This window comes from Scyliorhinus torazame, chromosome 10 (assembly GCF_047496885.1).
Source record: "Scyliorhinus torazame isolate Kashiwa2021f chromosome 10, sScyTor2.1, whole genome shotgun sequence".
NCBI classification, from domain to species: Eukaryota; Metazoa; Chordata; class Chondrichthyes; order Carcharhiniformes; family Scyliorhinidae; genus Scyliorhinus; species Scyliorhinus torazame.
In genome coordinates, this window is record NC_092716.1 from 165393623 (window position 1) to 165408400 (window position 14778).

Below are 14778 nucleotides of genomic sequence, written 5' to 3' on the forward strand. Positions count from 1 at the left end.
ATAGACATATTTAAATAGATAATTTAAATATGCTGATCAAGATCACGCTCAGTGAGGGAGAGATCTATTCGTGATGTCTCCCGAAATTCCGTTAAAACTGGTGAGGCGTTTCGAGCTTTGCAAATCACGCGAGAGGCCTCTTGCGAGATTCAACAGTCTTGTCCCGACACCAAGTCGGGCGCGACGAGGTCCTTAAATCACGGCCATCATCTGTTGAGCACCCGGGACCTAAGACCAACAAAATGATGTTTGGTGCTTACTGCAATAGGCTAACAAACATATTGGCTGGATTCTTCCGCCCTGACCACCGCAAGATCACCACGGGCGGGACACGGACCATGTAAAGGTCCATTGATATCGGGTGGAAATTCCGGTCGCCAGGCAGGCACGTCCGGAGAATGCCGCCCATTGTTTACAGTTTTTGTGGTTCAATTTTAACATGTAGCCCAATTTACATTGTAGCCATCTTTCATCTGGGAACACGTCAAACAAAAACATAGAACATAGAAAATACAGCACAGAACAGGCCCTTCGGCCCACGATGTTGTGCCGAACCTTTGTCCTAGATTAATCATAGATTATCATTGAATTTACAGTGCAGAAGGAGGCCACTCGGCCCCCCGAGTCCGCACCGGCCCCCGGAAAGAGCACCCCACCCAAACTCAACACCTTCACCCAACACCAAGGTCAATTTGGACATTAAGGGCAATTTATCATTGGCCAATTCACCTAACCTGCACATCTTTGGATTGTGGGAGGAAACCGGAGCACCCGGAGGAAACCCACGCAGACACGGGGAGGACGTGCAGACTCCGCACAGTCAGTGACCCAAGCCGGAATCGTACCTGGGACCCTGGAGCTGTGAAGCAATTGTGCTATCCACAATGCTACCGTGCTGCCCTTGAGAACAAATAAATCTACACTATATCATTTAACCGTAATCCATGTACCTATCCAATAGCTGCTTGAAGGTCCCTAATGTTTCCGACTCAACTACTTCCACAGGCAGTGCATTCCATGCCCCCACTACTCTCTGGGTAAAGAACCTACCTCTGATATCCCTCCTATATCTTCCACCTTTCACCTTAAATTTATGTCCCCTTGTAATGGTTTTTTCCACCCGGGGAAAAAGTCTCTGACTGTCTACTCTATCTATTCCCCTGATCATCTTATAAACCTCTATCAAGTCGCCCCTCATCCTTCTCCGTTCTAATGAGAAAAGGCCTAGCACCCTCAACCTTTCCTCGTAAGACCTACTCTCCATTCCAGGCAACATCCTGGTAAATCTTCTTTGCACCTTTTCCAAAGCTTCCACATCCTTCCTAAAATGAGGCGACCAGAACTGTACACAGTACTCCAAATGTGGCCTTACCAAAGTTTTGTACAGCTGCATCATCACCTCACGGCTCTTAAATTCAATCCCTCTGTTAATGAACGCGAGCACACCATAGGCCTTCTTCACAGCTCTATCCACTTGAGTGGCAACTTTCAAAGATGTATGAACATAGACCCCAAGATCTCTCTGCTCCTCCACATTGCCAAGAACTCTACCGTTAACCCTGTATTCCGCATTCATATTTGTCCTTCCAAAATGGACAACCTCACACTTTTCAGGGTTAAACTCCATCTGCCACTTCTCAGCCCAGCTCTGCATCCTATCTATGTCTCTTTGCAGCCGACAACAGCCCTCCTTACTATCCACAACTCCACCAATCTTCGTATCATCTGCAAATTTACTGACCCACCCTTCAACTCCCTCATCCAAGTCATTAATGAAAATCACAAACAGCAGAGGACCCAGAACTGATCCCTGCGGTACGCCACTGGTAACTGGGATCCAGGCTGAATATTTGCCATCCACCACCACTCTCTGACTTCTATCGGTTAGCCAGTTCGTTATCCAACTGGCCAAATTTCCCACTATCCCATGCCTCCTTACTTTGTGCAGAAGCCTACCATGGGGAACTTTATCAAATGCCTTACTAAAATCCATGTACACTACATCCACTGCTTTACCTTCATCCACATGCTTGGTCACCTCCTCAAAGAATGCAATAAGATTTGTAAGGCAAGACCTACCCCTCACAAATCCGTGCTGACTATCCCTAATCAAGCAGTGTCTTTCCAGATGCTCAGAAATCCTATCCTCAGTACCCTTTCCATTACTTTGCCTACCACCGAAGTAAGACTAACTGGCCTGTAATTCCCAGGGTTATCCCTAGTCCCTTTTTTGAACAGGGGCACGACATTCGCCACTCTCCAATCCCCTGGTACCACCCCTGTTGACAGTGAGGACGAAAAGATCATTGCCAACGGCTCTGCAATTTCATCTCTTGCTTCCCATAGAATCCTTGGATATATCCCGTCAGGCCCGGGGGACTTGTCTATCCTCAAGTTTTTCAAAATGCCCAACACATCTTCCTTCCTAACAAGTATTTCCTCGAGCTTACCAATCTGTTTCACACTGTCCTCTCCAACAATATCGCCCCTCTCATTTGTAAATACAGAAGAAAAGTACTCGTTCAAGACCTCTCCTATCTCTTCAGACTCAATACACAATCTCCCGCTACTGTCCTTGATCGGACCTACCCTCGCTCTAGTCATTCTCATATTTCTCACATATGTGTAAAAGGCCTTGGGGTTTTCCTTGATCCTACCCGCCAAAGATTGTTCATGCCCTCTCTTAGCTCTCCTAATCCCTTTCTTCAGTTCCCTCCTGGCTATCTTGTATCCCTCCAATGCCCTGTCTGAACCTTGTTTCCTCAGCCTTACATAAGTCACCTTTTTCCTCTTAACAAGACATTCAACCTCTCTTGTCAACCATGGTTCCCTCACTCGACCATCTCTTCCCTGCCTGACAGGGACATACATATCAAGGACACGTAGCACCTGTTCCTTGAACAAGTTCCACATTTCATTTGTGTCCTTCCCTGCCAGCCTATGTTCCCAACTTATGCACTTCAATTCTTGTCTGACAACATTGTATTTACCCTTCCCCCAATTGTAAACCTTGCCCTGTTGCACGTACCTATCCCTCTCCATTACTAAAGTGAAAGTCACAGAATTGTGGTCACTATCTCCAAAATGCTCCCCCACTAACAAATCTATCACTTGCCCTGGCTCATTACCCAGTACTAAATCCAATATTGCCCCTCCTCTGGTCGGACAATCTACATACTGCGTTAGAAAAGCTTCCTGGACACACTGCACAAACACCACCCCATCCAAACTATTTGATCTAAAGAGTTTCCACTCAATATTTGGGAAGTTAAAGTCGCCCATGACTACTACCCTATGACTTCTGCACCTTTCCAAAATCTGTTTCCCAATCTGTTCCTCCACATCTCTGCTACTATTGGGGGGCCTATAGAAAACTCCTAACAAGGTGACTGCTCCTTTCCTATTTCTGACTTCAACCCATACTACCTCAGTAGGCTGATACTCCTCGAACTGCCTTTCTGCAGCTGTTATACTATCTCTAATTAATAATGCCACCCCCCCACCTCTTTTACCACCCTCCCTAATCTTATTGAAACATCTATAACCAGGGACCTCCAACAACCATTTCTGCCCCTCTTCTATCCAAGTTTCCGTGATGGCCACCACATCGTAGTCCCAAGTACCGATCCATGCCTTAAGTTCACCCACCTTATTCCTGATGCTTCTTGCGTTGAAGTATACACACTTCAACCCCTCTCCGTGCCTGCAAGTACTCTCCTTTGTCAGTGTTCCCTTCCCCACTGCCTCATTACACGCTTTGGCGTCCTGAATATCGGCTACCTTAGTTGCTGGACTACAAATCCGGTTCCCATTCCCCTGCCAAATTAGTTTAAACCCTCCCGAAGAGTACTAGAAAACCTCCCTCCCAGGATATTGGTGCCCCTCTGGTTCAGATGCAACCCGTCCTGCTTGTACAGGTCCCACCTTCCCCAGAATGCGCTCCAATTATCCAAATACCTGAAGCCCTCCCTCCTACACCATTCCTGCAGCCACGTGTTCAACTGCACTCTCTCCCTATTCCTAGCCTCGCTATCACGTGGCACCGGCAACAAACCAGAGATGACAACTCTGTCTGTCCTGGCTTTTAACTTCCAGCCTAACTCCCTAAACTTGTTTATTAAACACTTGTGAAAAGAGATTATTTTAAATTCCAACATGTTAAATAGAACTCTGTCTCTCCCCCTCCCACAAAATACTCTTTATTGTCAAACAAATCCCAAAGTGAGACTAATGAAAGTGTATAAAGGACCGATGAACATTTATATGAGCCACATCATACCTTCTTCTGCTTTAGAATGATACTTTCTAAGTCCTGCTCCTTATTTTTCAGTTCTCTCTGCAACTGGTGGTTTCGATCGCTGTGCTTCCACATGTCCTGTGAAGACAAATAGCAAGAGCAAGTTAAAATGTGCACTAGATAGCCTTTCTTTGAATTCCACCAGTAAAACTGAACTGATTAAAATACACTGCCCTTCTTGAAGAAACCATATTTTAAAATCAAATCCGTGGTCCTATTTGTGTATAGTAAAGTCCCACAAGCAAAAATGAGATAAATGACTAGATTATCTGCTTCACTAATGCTGTTTGAGGGTTTAAAATTGCTTAGGCCACCAGGGAGACCTACTCTGCTTTTTAATATTTGGGTTGAGTGACCATGCTAAATTTCCCCTTCGTGTGCAAAGGTTAGGCAACTTATGAGATTGCAGGGGAGTGGGCCTAAGTAGAGTGCTTTTCAGAGGGTTGGTACAGACTTGGATGGGCCGAATGGCTTCCTTCTGCACTGTCGGGAATCTAAGAATACTGCTTGGTGTTCACATGTCAGGCAGATGGGAGCCTCCTTTTCATCCAAAAGGTGACAATCCAGCACACATTTAATGTTGTGCTTAGTTTGCGCACTCAGGTCTCTGGAGTGAGAATTAAAGCAACAAACCTTTTGACTTTATCCTCCTTCATATCCGTTCTGTCAAGAAGGCTTTGGTTACTTTCAAAATTCAAAGATTGGTTTTGGAAATAAAAAGGGAAATTACTGCAAAAATACTTCTCTCCATATGTCTCTCTCCTAGGGCGGCACGGTGGCGCAGTGGTTAACACAGGGATTACGGTGTTGGGGACCCGGGTTCGATTCCGGCCCAGAGTCACTGTCTATGTGGAGTTTGCACATTCTCCCTGTGTCTGCGTGGATTTCACCCCTGATATACCTTCAATTCACCAAGCGGCCGAGAGAGCGAGTGAACATAAGGCTTTATTAGTCGTGAACTTGCCTAGCCAGAGTCGGTTGTGCAGATGAGTGCCACCCGCAGGTGGCCAGGTTATATATGGCCCCGGTGAGGGCGGAGCCAGAGGCGGAGCCAACCGGGGTTACAGTACAGTACCTGGAAGCAGCTTGTGTCACCACTTCCAGGTCAAAGGTTACATTAGGTGGATACAATGGTTACAGTGTCATGCATTATGGTGAATACATTCACCACCTGTTAAAAAATCAAGTCCAGCGGGGGTGATGTGGGGCCATTACATATTCAGTCTCTCTGGAGGCCGGATCATTCTTGTTGTACCCTCAATAACGACACTTAGAGTGTAAACGGTAAAGAAGGCTTTAATAAGCTAAGAACTAGCCTGGTGCCGAGACGTGTGCTAACAGAGGTGCCGCCCACAAGGCAGCCCCTTATATACGGCTCCCAGATGGGCGGAGCCGGAGGCAGAGTCCCCCAGGGTTCGAAGCCCGGTCTTAAAGGGGACATCACCTTACATGATGACAAGGGTACAGTATTATAGTAACCGTTCATCACAATTCTCTTCGACCTACTCAGCTTTGGCGGTGCGGCGGGCACGGTTGTCGCAGGTGGTGACTCCAGGGGCGTTGTGGCTGGAGCTGGAGCCTCAGTCCGGCGAGTCAGAGATGGTTGGGGTGTGGGGGTAAACAGGGGGGTGGTAGGTGGCAGCAGTGTCGGCACGGGACAGTACAGGAGACCCAGAGAGGTGTACGGGGCGCTGGGGTTGGGGGCGGGTAGCGGGGGGGTGCCGCGTTGGGAGGGGAACCAGCTGGTGCCAGGTCTCGTAGGGAGACTGTATCTTGTCGCCCGTCCTGGTGCGCGATGTAGGCGTAGTGGGGGTTGGCGTGGAGCAGCTGGACCCTCTCGACCAGCGGGTCGGTCTTGTGGCTCCTCATGTGCCTCCGGAGAAGGACAGGTCCCGGAGTTGACAGCCAAGGTGGAAGCGAGACCCCGGAGATGGACTTCCTGAGGAAGATAAACAAAAGATTGTGAGGGGTCTCGTTCGTGGCTGTGCAGAGGCGTGATCTGATGGAGTGGAGGGCATCGGGAAGGACCTCCTGCCAGCGGGGGATTGGGAGACTTCTAGACCCGAGGGTCAGAAGGACGGCCTTCCATACCGTTGCGTTCTCCCTCTCCACCTGCCCGTTTCCCTGTGGGTTATAGCTCATCGCGATGCTTTTGCTGAGCAGGTACTGGCGCAGCTCATCGCTCATGAACGATGTACCCCGGTCGCAGTGGATGTAGGCAGGGAAACTGAACAGTGTGAAGATGCTGTGCAGTGCCTTTATTACAGTGGCCAAGATCATGTCGGGGCAGGGGACAGCAAAGGGGAAGCGGGAGTACTCGTCGATGACGGTGAGAAAATATATATTACGGTTGGTAGAGGGGAGAACCCCTTTGAAATCGATACTTAGGTGTTCAAAGGGCCGGGAGGCCTTTACCAGGTGGGCCTTGTCTGGCCGGTAGAAGTGCGATTTGCACTCCGCGCAGACTTGGCAGTCCCTGGTCATGGCCTTGACCTCCTCGGTGGAGAAGGGCAGATTGCGGGCCTTAATGAAGTGGGTAAGCCGGGTGACCCCCAGTGACATAGGTCATTGTGGATAGCCCGAAGTCGGTCATCTTGCACGCTGGCGCATGTACGCGCGGGACAGGGCATCTGGGGGCTCGTTGAGCTTCCCAGGACGATACTTGATATCGTAATTGTAGGTGGAGAATTCGATCCTCCAACTCAGGATTTTGTCATTTTTTATTTTGCCCCGTTGTGCTTTGTCGAACATGAAGGCGACCGACCGTTGGTGCCTCCAGTGCCGCACGGCTTCCACTATAGCTTGTGCTTCCTTCTCGACCGATATGAGTGTCGGATTTCGGAAGGGTGGAGTGTCCGAGAGAAGAATGTTACTGGCCTGCCCGCCTGGTTGAGGGTGGTGGCCAGGGCAAAGTCTGACGCATCGCTCTCTACCTGGAAGGGGACGGACTCGTCCATTGCGGCCTTGGTGATGTCAGCCTTGATGCAGCTGAAGGCTGAGCGGGCCTAATCCGTCAGGGGGAAACTGATGGTTTGAATAAGTGGGCGGGCTTTGTCCGCGTAGTTAGGGACCCACTGGGCGTAGTAGGAGAACTGACCCAGGGTCTTGAGGCCGTGGGGAGGGGGGAGTTCTGTGAGGGGTCGTATACGGTCGGGGTCGGGCCCTAGGACTCCGTTCTCCACGACGTAGCCGAGGATGGCCAGTCGAGTAGTACGGAAGAAACACTTTTCTTTGTTGTATGTAAGATTGAGGGATTGGGCGGCCTGGAGGAACCTCTGAAGGTTGACGTCACGGTCCTGCTGATCATGGCCACAGATGGTCACATTAACCAGGTACGGGTATGTCGCCCGCAAACCGTACTGGTCCACCAATCGGTCCATCGTTCTCTGAAAGACCGAGACCCCATTAGTGACGCCGAAGGGTACTCTGAGGAAGTGGAAGAGTCGGCCAGCTGCTTCAAAGGCAGTGTAGTGACGCTCTTCTGGGCAGATTGGGAGCTGGTGATAGGCCGACTTCAGATCGACCGTGGAGAACATACGGTACTGCGCGATCTGGTTGACCATCTCCGCTATGCGGGAGAAGGGGGTACTCATCCAGTTGCGTGAACCGGTTAATTGTCTGGCTGTAGTCCACAACCATCCGGTTCTTTTCCCCAGTCCGGACGACCACCACTTGCGCTCTCCAGGGCTGTTGCTGGCCTCTATGATCCCTTCACTCAGCGGTCGCTGGACTTCTGACTTGATAAATACCACGTCTAGCGAGCTGTACCGCCTGCTCCTGGTGGCAATGGGCTTACAGTCAGGAGTGAGATTCACAAAGAGTGAAGGGGGGGAGACCTTGAGGGTTTCGAGGCTGCATACTGTGAGGAGGGGGCAAGGGTCTGCCAAACATTAGGGTCAGGCTTCGGTGATTACACTGAAAATACAATCCGAGCAGTAGGGGGCCGCAGAGGTGGGGGAGGACGTAGAGCTTAAAGCGGGTATACTCCACGCCCTGCATTGCAAGATTGCCGATACAGTACCCCCGGATCTGGACCAAATGAGACCTGGAGGCTAGGGAGATTGTTTGTGAGGCAGGGTAGGTGTGTAGGGAGCAGCGCCTTACCGTGTCGGGGTGGACAATGCTCTCCATGCTCCCGGAGTTGAAGAGGCAGGGGGCCTCGTGCCCGTTGACCCGGACGACCATCATGGAGTTCTTTAGCGGTTTCGGCTGCGACTGGTCGAGGGTCACTGCGCCCAGCTGCTAGTAGCCTGCGTGGTCGGTGGAGTCACAAGATGGCGGCCCCCATGTGTCGCACGTGTCGGACGGGATCGAAGATGGCGTACCAAGATGGCCACCCCCATTGGTCGCACGTGTCGGTCGGTGCCTGCGGCCAAGATGGTGGCCCCTATGATGCCGATGACGCATCTAGAGGGGGTGTACTGGGCAGGCACGCAGCCACATTGTGGGGTCTGTGGGGCTGCGAGTCCATAGGTCGGGCCTGGCGCGTTTTCGATTTCTGGGCCTTAGGTCGGCCCAGACAGACTCACGCGTAGTGCCCCTTTTTCCCGCAGTCGCTGCACATCGCTGAGCGGGCTGGGCAACGCTGCCGGGGTGTTGGCCCTGGCCGCAGAAGTAGCATTGCGTTTCTCTGGGCTAGGCTGGCAGACACGCGACGCAGGCCTGCGACGTAGGTGGGTCCGACGGGGGCCGCGATGATAGTGTCCACGAGGGGTTCGTTGGGCCTGCGGGGAACGCGCTAAAGTTCTGGTACGCCACCTCTAGCGAGGTAGCTAGCTTTACCGAGTCCCGCAGGTCGGAGGTCCCGTTTTCCAGCAGACACTGCCTGATATAGTTCGAGCGGACCCCCGCCACATAGGTGTCCCAGATCTGTGAGTTCATATGCTCCTCCTCCGTCACATCTCGATAGCTGCAGATCCTCGCGAGTAGAGTCAAGGTTTCCAGATACTCGTCCAGCGATTTTCCGGCACGTTGACGGCGAGTAGTGAGGAGGTGAATAGCGAACACCTCGTTTACGGGCTTCACGAAGTGCGCCTTGAGGGTTGCGACCGCCTCCTCGTACATGGGCACTTTCTCAATCATTACCGAGATTCAATGGCTCACCCGAGCGTGGAGGAGTCGCAGTTTGAGGGTCTCCGAGTGAGCTGTTGTGGAGCAGTCGATGTAGGCCTCGAAGCATTGAAGCCAATGTTCAAATATTTCCTAGGCTTCGGACGCGCGGGCGTCGATTTCGAGCCTGTCTGGCTTTAGAGAGGCTTCCATGGAGCTGTCGACGACTAATACATTGATATACCTTCAATTCACCAAAAGGCCGAGAGAGTGAGTGAACATAAGGCTTTATTAGTCGTGACCTTGCCTAGCCAGAGTCGGTTGTGTAGATGAGTGCCACCCGCAGGTGGCCAGGTTATATAGGGCCCCGTGAGGGCGGAGCCAGAGGCGGAGCCCACCGGCGTTACAGTACAGTACCTGGAAGCAGCTCGTATCACCACTTCCAGGTCAAAGGTTACATTAGGTGGATACAATGGTTACAGTGTCATGCATCATGGTGAATACATTCACCACAACCCCCACAAGCCAAAGATGTGGTTCGGTGGATTGGCCACACTAAATTGCCCCTTAATTGGAGAAAAATAATTGGGTGAACTTTAAAAATTTTAAAAACAAATTGTCTCTCTCCTTCCCTTATATACGTATCATCAATTAGGGACTTCTGTTTCTCAAATGCATAAATCTAATTCCTTAATCCAAGAAGAAAAAAAGGGGAGACAACAATTTGAATTTATAGCGCCTTTGAAATAATAAAATATTTCAAGACCAGTGAGTTAGTTAATCAATGGATCTCTCTACCATAACAGTCCCTTGTCACCCCCGTTTGATCACCCTCCACACCTCCCCCTACCCTTTTCCCATACAATTCTCTCATCCACAGAATATCTGACATCTTCAGTGTAATATATTTCTTTAATTTATAGACTAGAAAACAATAGAACCAACAGAAAGCAATCAGAATGCTGCTACTATTTCTCACTGATTCTGTCATTTAAGAAAATGTTCACTATAAGTTGAAGTTTTCGCTCAATGCTTTTGAAAAAAAAGCTTTCCTTTTTCAAAATTATTTAAAGGAAAGCTACGGAGTAAAAGATATTAGTCAGTTTACTGAATAGTGCCGAGGCAACGCACGGAATGAGGTACGCTGCACACACAAATTGCACAATCCAAATTCAACCTCACAAATATCACAGCTCGGGACAAAATCATCAAGTCCTTACCACAGGCTTTTGGGAGAGATTGAATCCTTCAAATAAAACCTTTAGAGGGCGTTAAATGACAAAAAGGCAATTCAGCAGGTAATTCTAACATGGTATTGTGAAAACACAATTTTGTGATCTGTATTATTTGCTTAAACCATTATTTTGAACTTAAGTACTTTCAGTTACTGAAAAAAGGGCAAATAATAAAAATAATGAATAATAAAGAAAATGTATTTTGAGTGACTTGCGGGAACTCAGCAGTCAGATTAAGCAATCTCACTAAAAATAGCAGCTATTTTGAGTCACACAACACTTGTAACATCGACCCATCGCAATAATGCCTGCAAGACATACAGGCAAGCATGAGTCTTGAAAAAAACATATGTGCCATGTGACAAACTGAACATATATTGAATAGGTTTGTAGGGATGCGACAAAACATAAGCTCATATCCAGAGTTCTGAGGGGGGTGAACTTTATTAAAGGTTGCTTAACAGAAATTAAAGATGCTTGAATTAACTGTGCCTCCAAAATAAAATAAGTTACCTGACTCAACAGCTTTTCTTTCTCTTTCTTAATCTGTTGTTCCATTTCTTCATACAAGTATCGTACTTCTCGGTCATGGTCGCATTCCTTCCTGTATTTAAGGGAAAGAAAGGAGCTTCAGGGTAGAAAATAATGCATGCATACTTTCGCATTACTTGGGGCAAAAGGCCAATACTCAACAAAATGATCTTGGAATAACTTTCTCTGACTTTAACGCAGAAATATTAGTGATGAACAAAGAAAATAGTATTTTAATTTAATGGTGGGAATGTAGAGAGGCAAGCGTACAGGCAGAAAGCCTAATCTTTCTTGAGTTTGTGACACCTTTGCATGACATTTCAAATCCCTTGCTATTTTCTCTCCTCATCTCAGGAATTTAATGGCCCAAGTGTTCATACTTCCTTTGCCAGCCTGGAAGTGAGTGGTTAACTTCTGTGCCCATTCATTATGGGTGCAAAAGACATTGTGGGCTAATTGAATTCTGCTTTGCCTGGAACCTGTAAGTAAACATTCTTCAATGGGGATTGCTTCATAATGGTCAGGAACCAAGGGCGCGATTCTCCCCCCAACCCACGCCGGGTGGGAGAATCGCCGGGACGCCTCGCAAATCACGCCATGCCACCCCGACCCCCGCACGCGATTTGCCCACCCCCCCGGAAATCAGCGCCACGCGATTCGCACCGGGCCGCTCGGAAAACCGCCGAGCGGCTATTCTCCCGCCCGAATGGGCTGAGCGGCCGCTACGACATGACAGGTTCCCGCCGGCGCTGTCCACCCCTGGTCGTTGCCAGTGGGAACGCTGGGGGGGCAGCCTGTGGGGGGTGGGGGGGGATGGGGGCTCCTTCACCGGGGTGACCTCCGATGGGGTCTGGCCCGCGATCGGGACCCACCGATTGGCGGGCCGGCCTTTCCCCCCCCCCCCGGGCCTCCTCCTGCACGCGGCCCCAGAACACCGGCGGCAGTTGGTGAGGGGCCGGTGCGCGTAAGACGTTCCCCGCGCATGCGCAGGATGGCGCGGCCCAACTGCACATGCGCAGGATTGGGCTGCCCCAACCGCGCATGCGCGGGTTGGCGCGGCGGATGCTGGAGCGGCGTGAACCGCTCCAGCGCCATGCTGGCCCCCTGTGGGGGCCAGAATAGGTCATGCCCGGGCCCTGTTCGCGCCATCGTGAAACACGACGGCGTTCACGGTGGCGCGGGCACTTGGGCCGCGCCGCAGAGAATCACCCCCCTAGTCTTTGAATCCAAGGTGCAGTCTGTGCTTACTAATAATCGCAATTGATTACCGCTTCAATGCCTGTTCCATGGTTTCCTTGTCATGCTGCACCTCCTGGATGTGCGTCGAAACTTTAGATAAAAACTGTTCGAAGTTAGCCAGCAGCTCAGGCTTGTCCCTCCTTAACCTGGTCCATAACTCCCTCACTTCATATTGACTGGAGGGGAAGAAAAGGAAGACTTTACAGAAACAGTACGTATCTAATATGAACACCAATATGAACTTGCTGCCTGAAAGAGTGGTGGAGGCAGAAACCCTCAGAACATTTAAGTATTTAGATGTGCACTTGCAATGCCAAGGCATACAAGGCTATGGGTGAAGTGCAGGAAAATGGGATTAGAATAGTTAGGTGGTTGATTTTGACCGGCGCAGATGCGATGGGCCGAAGAGCCTTTCCTGTGCTGTAGACCTCTATGACTAGATTGTTTACTTATCATTCCAATGCTATTAAATGAATGGATGAAATACGTCAGTATTCAATGTCTTAGATGTAGTCATCGATATATTATCAAAATATTCTATCAGAAACAGTGGCACAGTGGTTAGCACTTCGTCCCCGCAGCACCAGGGACCCGGGTTCGATTCTGACCCGTGTGTGGAGTCTGCACTGCCTGTGTGGAGTTTGCACATTCTCCCATGTATGTGTGGGTTTCTTCTGGGTGCTCCGGTTTCCTCCCACAGCCCAAAGATGTGAAGTTGAGGTGGACTGGCTATCCTAAATTGCTCCAAAGGTTAATGGGGTTACGTGATTAGGACGGGGGGGTGGAGTGGGGGGTGGCGGGGGGAGGCCTAGGTAGGGTGCTTTTTCAGAGGGTTTTAACCTGATGGGCTAAATGGCCTCCTTCTGCAGTGTAGGGATTCTATGATCAGCTACAGTAGTGTTGATCAGTCTATTAAATTGTTTAACCACATTATGTTTAGGCTACGCTGTACTGCCCAAATTTTAAACTACATGGGTGGGTAACCCAATTGATGCAACAATAACCTTTCATGCTCTGAACTTATTTATTTTGCACATGTGCTTTCTCGATCTTTGAAGGCAGACTGAAGAAGCATTTGGCAGGAAGGACAAGGCCAGACACAAATCGCACTATGTGAGCAGAGAGGACAACAGCTGATCAGATTCACCAACTTCAAATCGGTGCACCTTTTCCATATCTAACCATACAAAATTATGCATGTTCTTCAGCTTCCCCCCATGAGTCACCTAACTTGACTTAAAATAACCCCTAACTAACCATATTCATTTTTTTCTTAACCCAACCAAAATGCACCATTGCAACTTTTAATATCAAAACCTGACTAACTGTATCCTTTGTTAGGTCTAATTGCCTGTCATAGAACATAGAACATACAATGCAGAAGGAGGCCATTTGGCCCATCGAGTCTGCACCGACCCACATTAAGCCCTCACTTCCACCCTGTCCCCGTAACCCCAATAACCCCTCCTAACCGTTTTGGACACTAAGGGCAATTTAGCATGGCCAGTCCACCTAACCTGCACGTCTTTGGACTGTGGGAGGAATCTGGATCACCCGGAGGAAACCCATGCAAGCACAGGGAGAACGTGCAGACTCCACACAGACAGTGACCCAGCGGGGAAATCGAACCTGGGACCCAGGCGCTGTGAAGCCACAGTGCTATCCACTTGTGCTACCATGCCCCCATTTGTCTTTCCATTACTGCTTTTGTCACATCACCAACATATAAGGTGCAACCTGTCCACTGAATAAAGTACTGCTCCACAGTTATTGTTGCAATGACTTGTGATTGGAAAATGAACAATGGCCAAACTTCAATACATTTTCAGTGGCAGCCACTTCAAGCCAAACTAGAAAAAAGTTGAATTATATGCAAAATATGTTCTGCTGATCTTTGTGTATATTTACAGTCCTGGATCAGATTTTCCAGGATCTTATTATAAAGCCTTGAGTATGTATATTAGATTAGATTTAAGATTTGTCATGTGAGAGTACCTTTAAGATATGGGTGTTTACTACTGCAGTGATGTCAGCGAGTGGGTGGAGCTGGGCTGTCTGTCAGCTTTTTACTTTCATTTTTGAGCAGGCTGCAGGGTGTGTTTTAGTTTCATTTTCAGTGTTGGAGCTGAAGCCAGACCAAGCAGATGCACTGCTGTTCTCTCGGCCATCAAAAGACTATCTCTTGATCATTTGGTGAATTCAGAATTATAAATGTTTTCAGTAGTGACTTGAACCCGATGTGCTTCTGATAAAGGTTTTGTTTTTAAGTCGTATGGATGTTAAAAAGGAAATCTTAAAGATTTACTTAGTGTTGTAGTCTTTGGGGGTTGTATTTGAATTAATGGTTGCTAAGATGTTCACTGTATGTTTTAAAAAGGTTAACTTGAGTTCATAGAATAAACATTGTTTTGCTTTAAAAAATACTTT

General features: G+C 49.0%; 1 protein-coding gene across 1 annotated transcript in view; it reads right to left on the reverse strand.

The window, feature by feature from the left end:
* Positions 1 to 14778, reverse strand: part of cracr2b (calcium release activated channel regulator 2B) — a 327922-nt gene that overhangs the window by 90511 nt on the left and 222633 nt on the right. Inside the window, exons 5-7 of the mRNA XM_072518906.1 lie at positions 12381 to 12527; positions 11095 to 11185; positions 4280 to 4375 (exon numbers count right to left, since the gene is read on the reverse strand). Of these exons, the coding sequence (XP_072375007.1) occupies positions 4280 to 4375; positions 11095 to 11185; positions 12381 to 12527 (334 nt within the window). The remainder of the gene's footprint in view (positions 1 to 4279; positions 4376 to 11094; positions 11186 to 12380; positions 12528 to 14778) is intronic.